Raw genomic sequence first — 15,278 nt, 5'->3', positions numbered from 1 at the left:
TCAATGTTGTCGTTCGGGACTGTAGCACCCCCGCCAATATTGATAACCCAGAAGTACTTAAGCTTGGCGCTGTTGATATGGAACCAAAACACATGCTTGTGGCTTGGCAGAGGAAGCGAATGCTTAGGTCTACATCCACCTCCAAAAGAACGCCTATCCCAAGTCAAGCTCAAGCGAAAGGTGTGCTTTCAATCGTCAGAGAAAACAAGCAACACTGCCTTAACGAGAAACAAACCTAGCGGTCATCCGTCGTGGTGGCCTCAGCGGACGTTTGAAATTAGATATGTGGTGATCTACGTCCCGCGAAAGACCATTGTCCGCCATGGACGCCTACCCCAAAGACTATGTGGTCCACAACCTTCCTTTCATCCTCCTCTCCGGGCTAGAAGCCGACCCTCCAGATGAAGCTGGATCGAGCGGTCCAGAGCACCCTCTTCTCGACGAAAAGGGACCAAGAATATACTCGGACTTTCCACCTCTAAGCGGACCGACCGCGGAGGAATTGCGGAGGAACCTTCTGAAGGAAGATGCGTCAGAAGTGCCATGGGACAATAGAGAACCCAAAAGTACGAGTTATTCAGGGATTGGATACAAAATCAAGAGTATAGGGAGGGTAGGTTCTCGTCCACCCCGTGAATCAGTCCCTCTAAGACGTCCATCCTGCAGTCGGACACAATGAAGGACTTGCATTGAGCGTAGCCTTCTGTAATTGCTCCGTACATCCCAGATGCCGCGAGGGTATCGAGTGTTCCACTTGAAGGCGAAATGAGCTATTGCTAACACAAACACAGTCATACAGACTTCCCCCACGGAAAGCTGATCCCCCACCGCTGTCTCCTCCAACAAGTCCAACAGGCGAACAACAAAATGATATACATACAGCGCCATCGTTCGTCCTGCACTCGCCTATTTCCCCGTTGACACCAAGTTCTCCTACCTTTCCTGACGGTCTACTCACTCCTTTGTGGGTGACGAAGCACCAAAACCTCGTCCCCGCGGCGGTCATCAACTTCTTCCCATTCTGCCTGGACCCCAACATGAGCTCCCTCCGCGATAATCAACTCAAGATCGAGATAAATGGGCTGAAGAAAGAATGGTCTGTCTCTGGTTACAAAACTCGTTTCGTTGTCGTCCTCCTGTCTGAGGAAAGCACTTTTGGCTATAACAAGGAGGAGACGGAGGAGCGGATCACGAGCATACGAAGAGCGACGAGTCTGGACCAGAAATCCGTTCTTCTTCTCCCACCTGATGCAACATCCGCGGAATTGATCGAGTTCACAAGGTCCTTATTGACCATGCTACAGCCGTTGGTGGTAGAATATTATCGGGACCTATCCAAACATGCAAGACGGAAACGTAACCGAGGCACAGTCCCCCCTCCCACGGCACCACCTACAAGTGGAACGTCACAGACACTATCGCTGCAGGGATGGAATGTTCGCTATGAGATTAAACTTGGTATCTTCGCCGAGTTCCGTCAAGAGATCGATGCCGCACTAAGGAATTACGAGAGTGCTTATGAGACTCTGTTTGGGCAGGACGTCTTTGAGAACATCGCCGGTTGGAGTCCAAGGTTTAATGATGCTCGACTCTTGTCTGATGCTCTGGCAATCCGCATAATTCGTTGCTTATTGTGGACTGGACAAACACGCACCGCGGTACGTTCATGGGTCAACCATCGTGCTCGCTGCCGTGATATTATCAATCGGAGAGGTAAAGGAACCAGGAACTACGGGTGGGAAGCTTGGGAGGCTCGATGGTCGATGGCAATGGCCCAGCTCATACGCCAGGCCAACATCCCTGGCATTTCTGACAACACATCGTCCCAACAGGGAGACGAGGATCAGTACATGATCTTCGTCCCCCCTGAAAAGACGACGCCTCTTAGCGACGCCTTATGCCCCTGGGAGCTCCTTCACCATGAGGGTTATTGGTTGTACCGGTCTGCGAAACACGCGATGACTCGACGCATTCTCGCCGAGCAGATCCCAGATGAAGATCGCATACCACCAGGGCAATTACCTGCTTCTCAAATCGCCAATAAGTCATATATGTATGACACTTATCTTGCTCCAGAGCCATATATTGAAGCCCCACAGCCAGGCTCAACGGGCTTCAATCATTCACAACAAATTCTGGACACACTGAGGGCAGCATTGGAGCAATTTGCAAGGCGTAAGCAAGTTCGGAAGACGGAGAGCCTCAGCTTAGAGATAGCGGAAGAATGCATGCGTGTTGGCTTATGGATTGAAGCCTATGAGACCCTTCGTCCACTATGGCCGACGCTCACTTGGCGACAGGCTGGCTGGTGGCCGCTTATGGAGAAATTCGGTTGGGCTTTGAGGGAATGCGCGCTACATATGCAGGATAGTGAGATGGTTTTGCGAGTGGACTGGGAACTGATGAACCGAGGTGCGTTCTCGCTTTTCGATTTTCTGATACAACGCCCTGTGTTGTTTGTGTTACTGACTCCTGAGTAACCTGTACAGTGTTTCAACCACGATCAGGTTGGCACTACAGTATCCACCAGAGCCTTAGAGACTTTCCTATCACAGATCTCAAGCCATCTGTCGCTCTCAAAGCGGAGGATGTCATATCGAGCCGTAAGTGTTCTCTTGGCTATTGTTGTCTCGTTCCTGCTTCTCCATATCTGACCATGCCCCTGGCCACAGTCACAGCCACATTTGTCTTCGAGAAGTCAGAAGGAAATGTTGGCGAGCCTCTTATGGGGCAGCTGACAATCACTTCTCTCAGTCAGAGATCTTCGGACCCAATACGACTGTCAGAGGTCAAGGTGGTTTTCGAGGGCTGCCTCCGTCCACTGAAACTTCAATCCGACCAGAACGTGACCGCCGACATCACGACTCCTTGCACGATGTCGTCTCTAAAGCTTCGTGAGCCCACATCTGCGGACTCGACGACCCTGTTATCACCGAGCAATGGCTTAACAGCACTGGTTGGGATGGGCGATCTGACCATAGGACCGACGCAGACCAAAGTGTTCAATCTAACATCTGTCCCCCGCGAAGCAGGAGATTCAAGGGTGGCATCAATAACCTTACTTATTGAAGACGAGAGGTTTGACTTAGCCTGCGCTATAACAGATCTGACCCAACGTGACTCCGTTTGGTGGCAGCAGACCACGAGCGGCGTAGCCCGAAAACGTGTGGGCAAAGACCGGGATACCTGTCGGTGCAAGATCATGCCCAAACCGCCAAAAATTCGAATCTCAACACCGAACATCAGAGAGACTTACTACACAAACGAGCGAGTTGTTCTCGAATTGGACATCTACAACGAAGAAGATGAGGCGGCAGACGTGTCCGCAGAGGTAAGGCTCTTCGGACATCCGGATTCGGCAGCGCAGATTCTGTGGCTTGATGAGGAGGGTGAGGCCATATCTCCTCGTTCACAGGATAGTTCGCCCATACAGGGGGCGCGTCATGTCGCAAAACGGTCCATTGGTATCATGGACAGGTCATCCAGGCAGCAGTTGATGCTTGTGCTGACAGACACGCTTGAACCGTCGACGCACGAGCTTCAAATTACTTGCGTATACAATTTGCTATCTGACTTTCAGACCCCGATCATCGCGACACACAGACTCGCATTATCAATCGTACGACCATTTGAGGCAAACTATGATTTCCTTCCGCGCCTCCATCCCGAACCCTGGCCTGATTTCTTTATTATTGATGATGACTTGGTTGGAGACGAAACGCTGTCTAAACCTCGAGGCTTGCGGCAACGATGGTGTTTGAATTCCAAGGTTGTCTCGTTTGCCCTGGAGCCGCTTGTCATCGAAAGAATTACGCTAGTGCTACTGAGCCTTGGAGGCGGAGCCGTCTGCGACATTGGATCTGAAATAGTCGCCGACCCACATGCGCTGGAAATTCGTCCCGAGGAGCTTCGCGAGTCCACCTTTATACTGGAGGTTCAGAAGTTGGTCTTGGGAGACCGACGGCCGACAGCTCTGAATCTAGCCCTAGAGATTCAATGGCGTCGAATAGGCACCGACGCCGCTGCATCAACTGCGGATAGCGCTAACGTCACCACAACTACTCTACCCATTCCGCGCTTTGTTATCCCCGCGGGAGAGCCCCGCGTCCTTGCCTCGGCATTGAATTCAGAAGCTATCCCCGGTCTGATTCACCTGGACTACACGCTAGAGAATCCTTCAATGCACTTTCTCACTTTCAATCTCGCGATGGAGGCGAGTGAGCAATTTGCTTTCAGCGGACCGAAGACGGCGGTCGTCCAGCTTGTGCCGTTAAGCAGACACACAGTGCGATATAACCTCCTGGCTTCCAAGCGGGGGCTATGGATCCAACCCCAATTGAATGTGGTGGATACGTATTTCAACAAGGCCCTGCGGGTACAGCCAACTGAAGACATGCGATCAGATAAGAAGGGGATTTTGATCTGGGTTGACGCTGACGACTAGATAATGATATCACAGCTTTTGCCAATCTTATAATGAACGATAGAGCAGGACTATCTTCCCCTAAGTTACCTGGCTTGGATAGTAACTTACTACGCATTCTCTACTATGTAGACACATCGCATTCTCGGTCCGGCGTATACCTTTCTATACTTACATGGCAACAGACGTCATCCAAACTCAGGGCTAATCACGTGGTCAGCCCTTATCACGCGCTGGGAAGGGTGGTCTAAAACAGACTAGTGGCGCCGATCGTAGAGGTGCCCGGCGCCCGCAGCTCCCCAGACAGACTTGACAAAGACATAACAAGACAGAAAGACAAGAGACAAAAAAAGGGTCACTAGGGAGAGAGAAGGACGCCGTGCAACTCATCTGCTCATCACTATCCCTTACTATATTGCCGCTTATTGGTTCACTGCTGCCAGACATTTCGACTAGCTTAGCTTTCCCTTCCTGCGCTACTTGCTGCTCTGTTCGCTCATTACGCCGTCAATCGGACCTATTCCAGCCATGGCAGCGCAGGCGGCTCTGATCGCCGATACAATTATTGGCATGAAAAGAGCCCTACGAAGAGAGACAGAGTGTACATACCTGCGTTTCCCTATTTGCCCCACTCTTGCGATCAATAATCACCTTCAGGACTATCTCTAACTTGTTCATGCTGAAGACTCAGGTCCCGATGAACCGATCACTCAGCCGACGAATAGAGGCAACAAATTACGGGCCAATGCGAAGTACGTGCGAGAGGGCGCTCTAGGATACATCCATCCAGAGCACTTGTACAAGCAGGTAACGTGGCCGACCTTCCGGACCTTTGTGTTTGAGATATCGATGCTGGCGCGCGGGGCTACGGGAACAGAATGGGCTGACATGGGCTCTAGAAAATCGAACATGCCGGATACACTCGCTATATCCTTCAACGTAATCCGGTGCGCTACGATTCAGAAGGTGACGAGCTTGATGAGGATGATGAAGACTCGGAGGCGGATGCGGCTGCTGCTGAAGAGAATCCATTCTCCGAAATCGCTTTGGAAAGTACGTAATTGCCCTCTGTCGCTGGTTCAGCAATATTCTAGATAACTGACATCTCCACCCCCTAATCCTCCAGATCTCCTATGTCCTCTGAAGCATCCGTCGGAATTGCCCACCCACCCTTCGTTATCGCACGCTTATACTTCGAAGGCGCTTAGAAATATGACTCATGCTGTTGAAGCGAAACTTCGCCAGGAGCGCGCTTTGTTGTGGCGAGCAAGGAATCTTCATCGACAGTTCCTTGGGGATGGGTCCTGGATGCCTTGCGGAATGTTTGAAACAGCGGAAGATCGGTTTTTGTTCGAGCCTTGGACGTCTTATGCGATGCGCGATTCACCATCGGGCGAACATGCGCTAAAGGGACTGGTTGGCTCGGTTGCACCAGATAAATCGAACCAGGAGTCGCCAGCAGCCCAGGCAGGAGGAAAAGATGTTGAGATGGTGGATGCTCCAAATTGCGAGACGGAGGTGCAGACAGACGAGAACATCATGAAAAACGACCAGTCGATGCAACCCAAATCCGAGGAGGTCGATGCGGCTGTGACGGATCTCCCCCCACACCGAGACACTGCAAATTCGGAATCACAGATCAATGGGCACATCGCGACTGGTGGGAAGCAGAACCATGACTCTGTAGCGAATCTGGGCCAGCATGCTATAGAAGAGAAAGGGAACGCTCAAGCAAATGACAAGCAAGGAGCGGAAGTCGAAGCCGAACAACAAGACGATCCACAAGGAGATGAAACGGACACGGAGATGCAAGATGGCTCATCACCGGAGCCGCCACGACGCATGACCACACGAGCGCAAGCAAGTGCTTTAAATCCAGGACCCGACCAAGATTCTAGCAAGCTCTCCCCCTCGGCTTCCACTGACACACTCAACGCACTGCCAGCGCCACATCCGCTATTCCTCGTGCCTGAGTCTGTGCTACCTGATCCCAACTTTGGACTACCAGCCAATGAAGCCGAAGAAACGCGACGGCTGCTCTGGTCTTTTATCCAGAAGCAGGAAGAAACAGTTCGAGGATTCGAGCACATGCTTGAGTGCCTACTCCGGGCATGTCGGATGCAGGAAGACGTCTTCGAGTGGTGTAAAGCGGAAGGACACGTCGGGGAGTTGAGTGATGGAGAGGACTGGTATGATCCTGAAAAATGGGGTCTCGCTGAAGGCGAGGAACTCAAAAAGGGGGTTGACGAAGATGAAATCGAGACGGTCGAGGAGAGCAGAGCAACAGGCAAGCGAGGACGAGGACGACGCGCTTAGACAACTGGAATCTTTCATCTGGCTCGGGGCATAGTCAACAGGCCGTATTGAACGACTTCAATCACACGCAAATCAGCAGATTTTGAATAGATACATAGCATGGAGTTGGCGGAGTCTTTTGTGGGGGAAGTTACTTGTTTGTATGATCTCAGGGATGACTTCTGGTTGGCATTTTGAACATGGAGAACGACTAGGCCGGCAAGGAATCAAAGACTGGCATTCAAAATAGCGAGCAATGAACGTTAAATGATATCTCTGGTATATCGTCCTCTGAAAGTGACAAAAACTATGTATTGGATGGCATGAGCCAACCTTTCATAGCGACCTTCGCCATTATATCACCGTCCGACCATATGCCTCCACCATGTAAAAACTTTTGGTGCCTATGCAGGTTGAGTAGCCCGCGATGTCACTTTGGAAGTGATGTTGAAGATAATTTCCCTTTCTCCCTCTATCACCAAAGACGTACATTGGTGAGCTCGTAGTGCCACTCCAAACGTCTTGTCGAAAACCACGGCAAGGACAGAGGTGTCCAACGACTTGTGAGGATTGTGAGGGATGTTGAAAGTCCAAGGCACTAATCCTGCAGAGTCTTCGGTTTCGAGTGTTACTGCACGTAAGCGGTGTGTTGCTTTTACAAGCTCTTGCCGCCCTTCTTGGACTTTGCACGTTCCCGTTCACGCTTAGCATAGATCTCCGCGGTGAAAGGACTACAATGCCACGGTCAGTTTCCATTACATCTGCACTTCCCGTAAGGGCACTGGGAGATGTAGGACGCAACCGAGGCCAGAGAGCCTGGAAGAGAATCGGGTGACTTACTCCTCCCACTGGAGAGCGATCCAGTATACAACGAAGACCTCCGCAGTGAGTAAGAGACCGGCGACCCTGCCAAAGTAGAGAGCCACACCCAGGAAGTTCAGGGTGCTGCCCCAGTACATGGGGGAACCGGTAACGTTGAAGGGGAAACCAGTGACGGGAGCATCCATGAGGATGCCGAAGTAGTCTCCAAGGTACGTTCCGGTGACGCCAAGGGCATACATGCTAGACAGAACGAGGATAGATCCGATGCCGAACAGGACGGAGCCTAAAATCGGTTGGTGCACTGGGGCGTAGTAAGGCTGATCCTGGAGGGCCAGTTGATACACATGGTCGCGAGCGAGGCCCAGGGTGAAGATGATGAATCCGAGAAAGTAGCATCCGTAGTAGGGGCTACCGAATATACGAGTCAAGTAGTGCTTTCGGTACTCTACAAGAAGAAAAGGAATCGGGTTTGCGACAATAAGCAAGTAATCCTAGTTTCGACTAAGAGAATGGGAGGTTTAAACTAACCAGCACGGGCAACTATGCTACAGGCGACGCGTAAGTTAGCCCATGAGCGTTCAGACTGGAAAGGAGCCGGGAGACAGGCAATGTGGGCACAGGACTTACTTCCAGAACAGTGGATTGAACAAGATGAAGAGAGCACATCCTACAATGCTGGTCAGTTGTGAAATCACATGCATAGGACTGGTACAATCAGCAGAGAATTGTACCTTGGAAAGACTTTTGAGAGAAATCGATATAGTCTACAAGATGGGCCATGATGTAGGAGCACTAGAAGACTCGAAATGGGTCAAGAATGAGACAACGTAATTCGAGCTGGGTATGGTTTTAAAGAGAAGGAGGGGGGGGTTGTCGAGGAACAGGAAGAAAAGAACAGAAGAAACATCAAAGTAAACCTCAGGCACAGATGTTGCCTTAGCACCTCATTACAGGTACGGTATCTGTAAACACATGACATGACATGACGTCGGGTCTTTTTAGAGAGCTTCCTGGTCACATGATTTGATCAGTATCGAACTCAGTCGACTTGACATAAACATTACTTGATTAACTATGACTTGTCGAGTGACTCAAAGTGTAACGAAACTACCTTGGTTAAATTTGCCTCAGCTCAATAAGCAATTGACTGGCGAAAGATGTGAGCGTCAATCCTTTCCAGTCAACTCTCGGGTCCCTTGAGTAAACACTCCCCACGTTCGGTTGACCTCGAATAGCTCCTACTTCTCACCGCCAACGTTTATCTGTCTGTCATCCATATCAATCAGTGTATGTACCCTCTCTCAACCCGCGCAGGTAAGGTACCTTCCCGTTGTTCTGATGTTTGTTTGTCGTTGCTGCTTCACCAGTACTAATAATAGCTTGATAGTCCTTTCGATTTGGTTTCTGCCCTACTTCCGATCATGCTACCCTTCGTCTTACTCATCCGTTCTACCTTCCTTTACTGAGCGTCATGGGACGACCCTCGCCTATCAGTCCATACCACCTGGGACAATGGCCCTAAATCGTCGCGATATAATTCTCTTTAGCACTGGTGGCTTTATTGCATGGGGCTTAGCTGTTCGCTGGCTCCCAATTTTGCGATATCTGGGATATGCTCTCGTATTGGGTGCTCTGCTCTCGTGTACCGCGGTGCTGGCGCTGGTGTTTCTCACGATTCGGCCGTTAGATAGCGCAAAACCTCCTAGATCTAGCAGCCTTCCTCTCACATTTCTCCTTCCGAAGCACTGGCCCAGAGAAGTGGAAGGTATTCGCGCGCGCTCGACATACCGCACAGATTCCCTCTACCCGCAGTCGTTCATTGTATCGGAGAGTATTGATGAGCTGTTGTCTCTGGTGACACGGGACTTTATCGCATCTTGGTATCAGCATATAAGCCCGAATCCGGCTTTTGTTAATGAAGTGGATAGAGTCATTCGAGCCGCTATCGGCAATCTATGTAATCGATTGCTTGCAGAGGATCTGGTCTCGCTGGTCGTGTCGCGTATCTTTCCGATCCTGACCGCTCATCTGAAGGAATTCGACGTTGCAGAGAGATCTGTGCGCGGACGGAATCTGACGCGAAATGTGACCGAATCTGAGGAGCTGGACCTCGCCATCGCTAAAAAATATCGCGATGGTCGTCTTCATCCCGCCGCGGCGCTCTCTGTGTCCGATCAGAAATTTGTGGAGCAGGAGTATCTACGGAAGATCACATTGGGGTTACTACCAAAGCTGTTTCCCGAGCAGGTCCTGAACAGCCGTATCGTAACCGTTCTGATCCGTGAGATATTAGCTTGCGCTGTTCTCTTTCCCCTAGTGTCGGTCCTATCGGACCCAGATACGTGGAATCAATTGGTTGAAGCTTATGGAAGAACAACTATCCAAGATCGCAAAACAGTTCAGAAGATACGGGCGGCTCTCGACGAACATGCTTCGCCTGCCCCGAAGTCCAAACATGGTCACCCGTTTCCCAAACTCGCCCCGAACGATTCAGAAAGGGCCTTTGAGCGGTTTGTCCGAGCCATTCGGCGTTGTAACAATTTATCCGATGCCAGACGTTTCAGGGCGCTGGTCGCAAGTCAACTGAAACGGGAATCTATGGTGGAAGGTCAGGATCCGGTTTACCTCCGGCGCCTGGAAACTGGCAAAAGAGTTTTGGACCAAAAGGTTGCTAAACTATCAGCCCCGGGGGGAAGTAATACGCCGTATGCAAACGCTGTTGAGTCTCATTTTCGTCGCAATAGTTCTTCGAGTAAACCCGAGGCGTCCTTGATTGATGTGATGCATGATGCATCCGGTCTCTCCTACTTCATGGAGTTTATGGATCGGCAGAAGCTCATGTCACTTGTGCAATTTTGGATCGTTGTTGACGGTTTCCGCAACCCACTTGAAGATGATTTTGGTGATGAGACATCGCCGAGCTCCTCAACCTGGACCACAGCGGATCGAAATGATATGGCACTCATTAGTGAAACCTACCTGGCCAAGCCCGAACTCAAAGTCAGTGAAGAAGCACGTCGAGCTGTCAAGGCTTTTTTAAGTGCAGGCAAACGGGCTACACCAGAACAATACCGTAAAGCACGGACGGTCATTCTAAGCACCCAATCCGCGGTCCTGGAAGAGCTACAAACTGTGTACTACCCCAAATTCAAACAATCCGATCTCTACTACAAATACCTCGCATCAGACGAAGTTTCCCTTGCCGGATCTCGTGCGTCGCCTGTCCCAGTCGAGCCGCCTGCCAGACGGCCTCTGCCTCCTTTAATGGCTCGTACCGCCTCGCACCCTGGGCAGAAGCCGAAGGATCTGCGGAGGGCTGTGGCGTCCTCCAGTGACGCCCGGAGTATGGGCAAACTCTTTGATGATGAGGAGCAGGCGAGACGGTCCATTGATTCCGAGCGGTCAACGCCATTGTTCGATGATGACTACGATACAGACCCTCTCGCAGCTTCTACACACAGCCTTGGCAACGACTCTCAAAGTGGCTTCAATGATGCTACCCAAAACCAGGCAATCAAGTCAATGGAAGCCGCTTTGAATGACATCATCGCGAATGACCCCGAAAATGCAGATTTAGGAGAAGTGAGGTATATTGATTCTGGATTGGCCGGATCGTTTAGCGTTGATCGAGGTCTCAAATCTCCGCGTAGCACAGGAGACTTGGGACGCTTGGACAATCGCATGGATGATAATAAAGCCAAACCAAGCATAGCTTCGCTTGGGCTTGTTGACCAGTCATCTCGAATTGGCGTTTTCGATGATGAACTCTTTCCGGATCAGCAAAAGTTTTTGGAGGATGAATATGACGAACCTCCTGAGACAGATGACAAGGACCCCGCGGACGAAGTTCAAGAGGCTGCTCCAGGAGATCTCGGCCTGACAGAGGCAATCGAGGCGCTTACCGTTGATATTGAGAAGCTCGCTGCTCAAGAGACCGTGATAGATGCTCTGACCCGGAAAGCCGACCTCACGAACAATACTGCCGAGTTAAGGATCTTGCGAAAGTCCAAGGCTAGCATTCAGCGTGAGATTCACCGCAAGGAGATGCAGCGACAACAATATATCATTCAGGAAAGTGACAATAGCTTATACGGCCGCTCGACCGTCCGAATCCAGTCCATTGTAGTGGGCAAAGAGGCAGACGGCCGAGAGTATGCGATGTGTAAGTCTATTCTTCCAGTATCCAACATTGTCCTATTCGCTGTAGTAACTGACTCGAACTGTTTCAGACGTGATTGAAGTGCAAAGAAACGCCGGCGAGCAGATGCCAGCTGCATCCTGGGCCGTTGCTCGCAGGTATAGTGAGTTCCATGAGCTGCATCAAAGGCTGCGGATAAGATACCCATCTGTTCGTCATTTGGAGTTTCCTCGACGTCGCATGGTAATGAAGCTGCAAAAAGAGTTTCTGCAGAAGCGTCGGTTGGCATTAGAGGCTTATCTACGGAACTTGTTGCTGCTTCCCGAGGTGTGCCAGACCCGGGACCTGCGAGCTTTCCTGTCACAGCGAGCCATTATCCCTCGCGATGAGACGCCACGTGACGGGGAGACCAAGGACCTAGTGACCCGTATCTACAACTCGGTCGCTGACGGGATGGATGATTTCCTCGGCAATTTCGGTGTACTGGACCAACTATCAGCGGCCGGTCAGAATCTCATATCTGCGGCTACGAATCATCAACACAGTCCTGTATCCAATTCAGGGCTAGCCACCGAGGATGCAGTCACGGCAGCCGAAGCCGAAGCTGAATTAAACGCATTCGAAGACCGCGAGCTGGAGCCATTCATCAAGCCTATTTGTGATCTGTTCCTGGAAGCGTTTGAGCTGAATAAAGGCAACAACTGGCTGCGTGGGCGCGCAGTTGTGGTTGTGCTCCATCAACTGTTGGGTGGAACGATCGAACGCAAAGTCCGTGAAGGCGTCCGGTCTTTGGTTCAGGACGAATCCCTCCTCCGCTATCTTAGCATGGTTAAGGAGACTATGTGGCCTGGAGGCGTCTTGCGCCAGAACAAGGTCCGCACGGCATCCGAGAGACTCAAGAGCCGGACGGAAGCTAGCCTGGTGCTGGCGACTCTGATCCCCGATGTGGCGGGCAATGTCGTCGGGCGAGCCAATGCTCAAGGAGCAGCTCGCAGGATCTTTGCTACGCTAAACAACCAGCGCTTGAACTCGCATTTGATATTCAGCATTCTAGACGAAGTGGTGTTGGTATTGTTTGGCGGCGCGAAATGACTTTCCTTTCTCTCACTCTCTTCCTTTCTCCTCCTTGCCTATGTATCGTCCATGTGACACTTCATGATGAGATCACTTTCCTCAACGACAGCAGACGAACAGAGCCATAATCCAAGCATCGCATACTACTTTCTAATGGAATGATGAGAATTTCTTGTGGGTATTTTTTATTCGCCTGAGGCAATCAGACGAACTCGCATTATGCGAGATCGCTTCAGCCCTAATTAATTATCTTTCCTCCACTGCAAAAGTAATGACTAATGAGCTCTTGACTGCCAAGTTCCTCTTCAGTCTGAGATAATTGATAGTTGCTTTTGGCAATGCCTACAGGCAGATCAAGATTTAGTGTTTCTAAACCACATTTCGAAGTGGAACTTCATTACCCCGACGATGCCCATCACGGTTTTGAATGCTGATCCGCGATTTCCCAAGTTTCCATTTGGTGTCTAGTGTGAGCGACTCGGTTTAAGATATCTTCATTATTGGTTAATAAATGAGTGAATAAGCTCCTGGTTTGATACATGATCCATGCTGCGGAGACATGATACGATGTTTCAACTCCAACGAGCAGGTCGGACCGGCCATAGACGCATACACCCACATACACCGAGAAACACCAGCATTCGCTAGGAAGCGGTGGGGGTAGTGACATGCAAATGGTGAAGTGTGAAGAAAAGACGAGATTCGAGCACAGCAGATCCATAATATCGAGTTACAAAGCAGATTCAAACACCAGCCATCCTTGCTTCTACATCTTGAACCCACCCATGAAACTACATGCAGGGAAGCGAGACGTGAGACAGAGGTGCTTTGGCCCTTGGCGAATGGATAGGAAAAGCCATTGAAAGAGAAGAAAAGAGAGGGGAAGATAACCAGTCCTCGCCATTATGATGGGTGGGATGCATAAGGTATCTATGCCTCGTCCTTCTTCTTCTTGGACTTCTTGCTGGGTGCTGCGGGCGGGCCGTTCTTGGTCTGATGGACGATGAGGCGTGTCCAGCACTCCTCCTTGTCCCACTCGAAGCCAGCGAGGTAGGGCTTATCCAGTTCATCATCGGCCTAAAGGGAACGGTCAGTAGTGAAATGGCATGAAGGGCGGCGGAAAAAACGAGCAGAGAGGCGTGCCTTCTTCTTGAATTGCTTGTAGATTGCGTCCAGCGCATCCTTAACTGTGACACCCTTGAGGTTACGAGCAGTGACCGACAGACCCAATGGCCATACCAGGTCAATCTTCTTGACCGGTGGGGTCACCAGGTACATCTTGAGAATGTCCTTGTCCTCGATGGTGTTTGGAGACGTGTTGAGCTTCCTGTACCGCACGCATGAGCTTGATTTGACCCGAACTCCGTTACCGCACGGTGGAGTCTCAGGCTTACCATCCAGTCTTTTGTGTCTCGATGGGCAATGACAATTCAATCTTTTGTGCCTCTACGCTCGAGAGTATAAGCTTACTGCAGACACTCATTGGTGCAAGCAAGATGCAACTAAATTGAATAGTTCAAGTGACACATTGGAGTTGAGACTTACCAAGATCCTTGATGTTCCAGACACCCTCTGATTGGGATGTAGTGCGCTTGTGAGTCTTCTTTTCTGCCTTATCTGGGGCCTTTTCGTCCTTGGGTGATATTGACAAGCCGGCGATGGCAGAGTCGACCTTGGTGAGTTCGGCAGACATGGTTTGCAACTGATGGTGCTAGAGATTAGAGAAGTAAAGAGACGAGTATATGGGAACAGAGAATGACTCTAAGAGAGGACCGACCCTCCTGGATTAGCTTCTCGCCCACATGAGAACGGTATAGACTGCAAGGATATTGCAGCGATGATGAGAGGACGGTTGATGGAGCGGAAGAGAGGGATGGACAGCTGATAGGACGAGAAGGGGGGAAATGCAGGAACGAAGAAAGCTTACCAGGTTGTTGGACAAATTGATGATGGTTACGGATGGAATCCAGAGAGAATCAATGGATGGAAAACGGAGAGAAGGGGAAGAAGAGGAAGAGAGAGAAGGAGAGGGGAGGAAAAGGATGGGTAGATGGGCGAGAGGGGAAGAGGCAGGTGACCTGGAACCCTTGAGGGGAGCTGAGTGGTTCTACCAAAGGAGGAATGAGGAGATCGAATCTTAATGAGCTCAGCATCATACCTACCTATGGTTTGTACCTTCGCTGTATCTTTCACACGAAATGACCTGTACGACTCTACCGGAAAGGTACTTACCGGACTTCGCTACGTAGCTAACTTAGCTATCTTAAGTACGTCTACATCCTCTGATCATCAATAGTTTGTACAGTAGTAAGTATCTACATCCTCCGGTCCTTGAGCATTAAATGAATGGTGATGACAAAGAGAAGAAGAAGAAGATGATGATGATGGTGATGGTGGTGGTGGTGGTGGACCCACTGCTTGGAAACATACCATGCCTGCATTTTGTGTTGAGTCAATGACCTTTTGAGGAGCGGGGTCGAAACCTCTAGATCGAGGCTACTTGCCTAGGGGGGTAGCTAGGTATCA

General features: G+C 50.5%; 5 protein-coding genes across 5 annotated transcripts; 3 read left to right on the top strand and 2 right to left on the bottom strand.

The window, feature by feature from the left end:
• Window positions 1-84: 84 nt before the first annotated feature.
• AFUA_1G09070 (uncharacterized protein) lies at window positions 85-4,558 on the top strand. Its single transcript, XM_077803875.1, has 4 exons — window positions 85-613; window positions 792-2,412; window positions 2,490-2,603; window positions 2,673-4,558. The coding sequence occupies exons 1-4, from the start codon at window positions 323-325 to the stop codon at window positions 4,442-4,444; spliced, it is 3,798 nt and encodes a 1,265-aa protein (XP_077660046.1). The 5' UTR covers window positions 85-322; the 3' UTR covers window positions 4,445-4,558.
• A 393-nt stretch (window positions 4,559-4,951) lies between these two features.
• Window positions 4,952-6,739, top strand: AFUA_1G09060 (RXT2 domain-containing protein; the record flags this gene model as incomplete). Its single annotated transcript, XM_747180.1, has 4 exons — window positions 4,952-5,024; window positions 5,109-5,230; window positions 5,323-5,476; window positions 5,550-6,739. The coding sequence occupies 4 exons, from the start codon at window positions 4,952-4,954 to the stop codon at window positions 6,737-6,739; spliced, it is 1,539 nt and encodes a 512-aa protein (XP_752273.1).
• Window positions 6,740-7,373: 634 nt separating this feature from the next.
• Window positions 7,374-8,206, bottom strand: AFUA_1G09050 (bifunctional phosphatidyl-N-methylethanolamine N-methyltransferase/phosphatidyl-N-dimethylethanolamine N-methyltransferase; the record flags this gene model as incomplete). The annotated part of the gene is made up of 3 exons (XM_747179.1): window positions 7,374-7,449; window positions 7,559-8,031; window positions 8,168-8,206. 3 exons carry the CDS (start codon window positions 8,204-8,206, stop codon window positions 7,374-7,376), a joined length of 588 nt encoding a protein of 195 aa, XP_752272.1.
• Window positions 8,207-8,613: 407 nt separating this feature from the next.
• Window positions 8,614-12,770, top strand: rgsC (putative intermediate filament protein (Mdm1); the record flags this gene model as incomplete). The annotated part of the gene is made up of 3 exons (XM_747178.2): window positions 8,614-8,827; window positions 8,928-11,702; window positions 11,770-12,770. Exons 2-3 carry the CDS (start codon window positions 9,053-9,055, stop codon window positions 12,768-12,770), a joined length of 3,651 nt encoding a protein of 1,216 aa, XP_752271.2. The 5' UTR covers window positions 8,614-8,827; window positions 8,928-9,052.
• Window positions 12,771-13,682: 912 nt separating this feature from the next.
• Window positions 13,683-14,730, bottom strand: AFUA_1G09030 (uncharacterized protein; the record flags this gene model as incomplete). Its single annotated transcript, XM_747177.2, has 4 exons — window positions 14,298-14,730; window positions 14,147-14,198; window positions 13,992-14,079; window positions 13,683-13,829 (listed from the first exon to the last, which is right to left on the bottom strand). Exons 1-4 carry the CDS (start codon window positions 14,443-14,445, stop codon window positions 13,683-13,685), a joined length of 435 nt encoding a protein of 144 aa, XP_752270.1. The 5' UTR covers window positions 14,446-14,730.
• Between the last annotated feature and the right edge of the window lie 548 nt (window positions 14,731-15,278).

The sequence above is a fragment of the Aspergillus fumigatus genome, chromosome 1, assembly GCF_000002655.1.
Source record: "Aspergillus fumigatus Af293 chromosome 1, whole genome shotgun sequence".
NCBI classification, from domain to species: domain Eukaryota; kingdom Fungi; phylum Ascomycota; class Eurotiomycetes; order Eurotiales; family Aspergillaceae; genus Aspergillus; species Aspergillus fumigatus.
The sequence above is the reverse complement of the archived record's forward strand: the minus strand, read 5'-3'. Positions and strand labels throughout refer to the sequence as shown.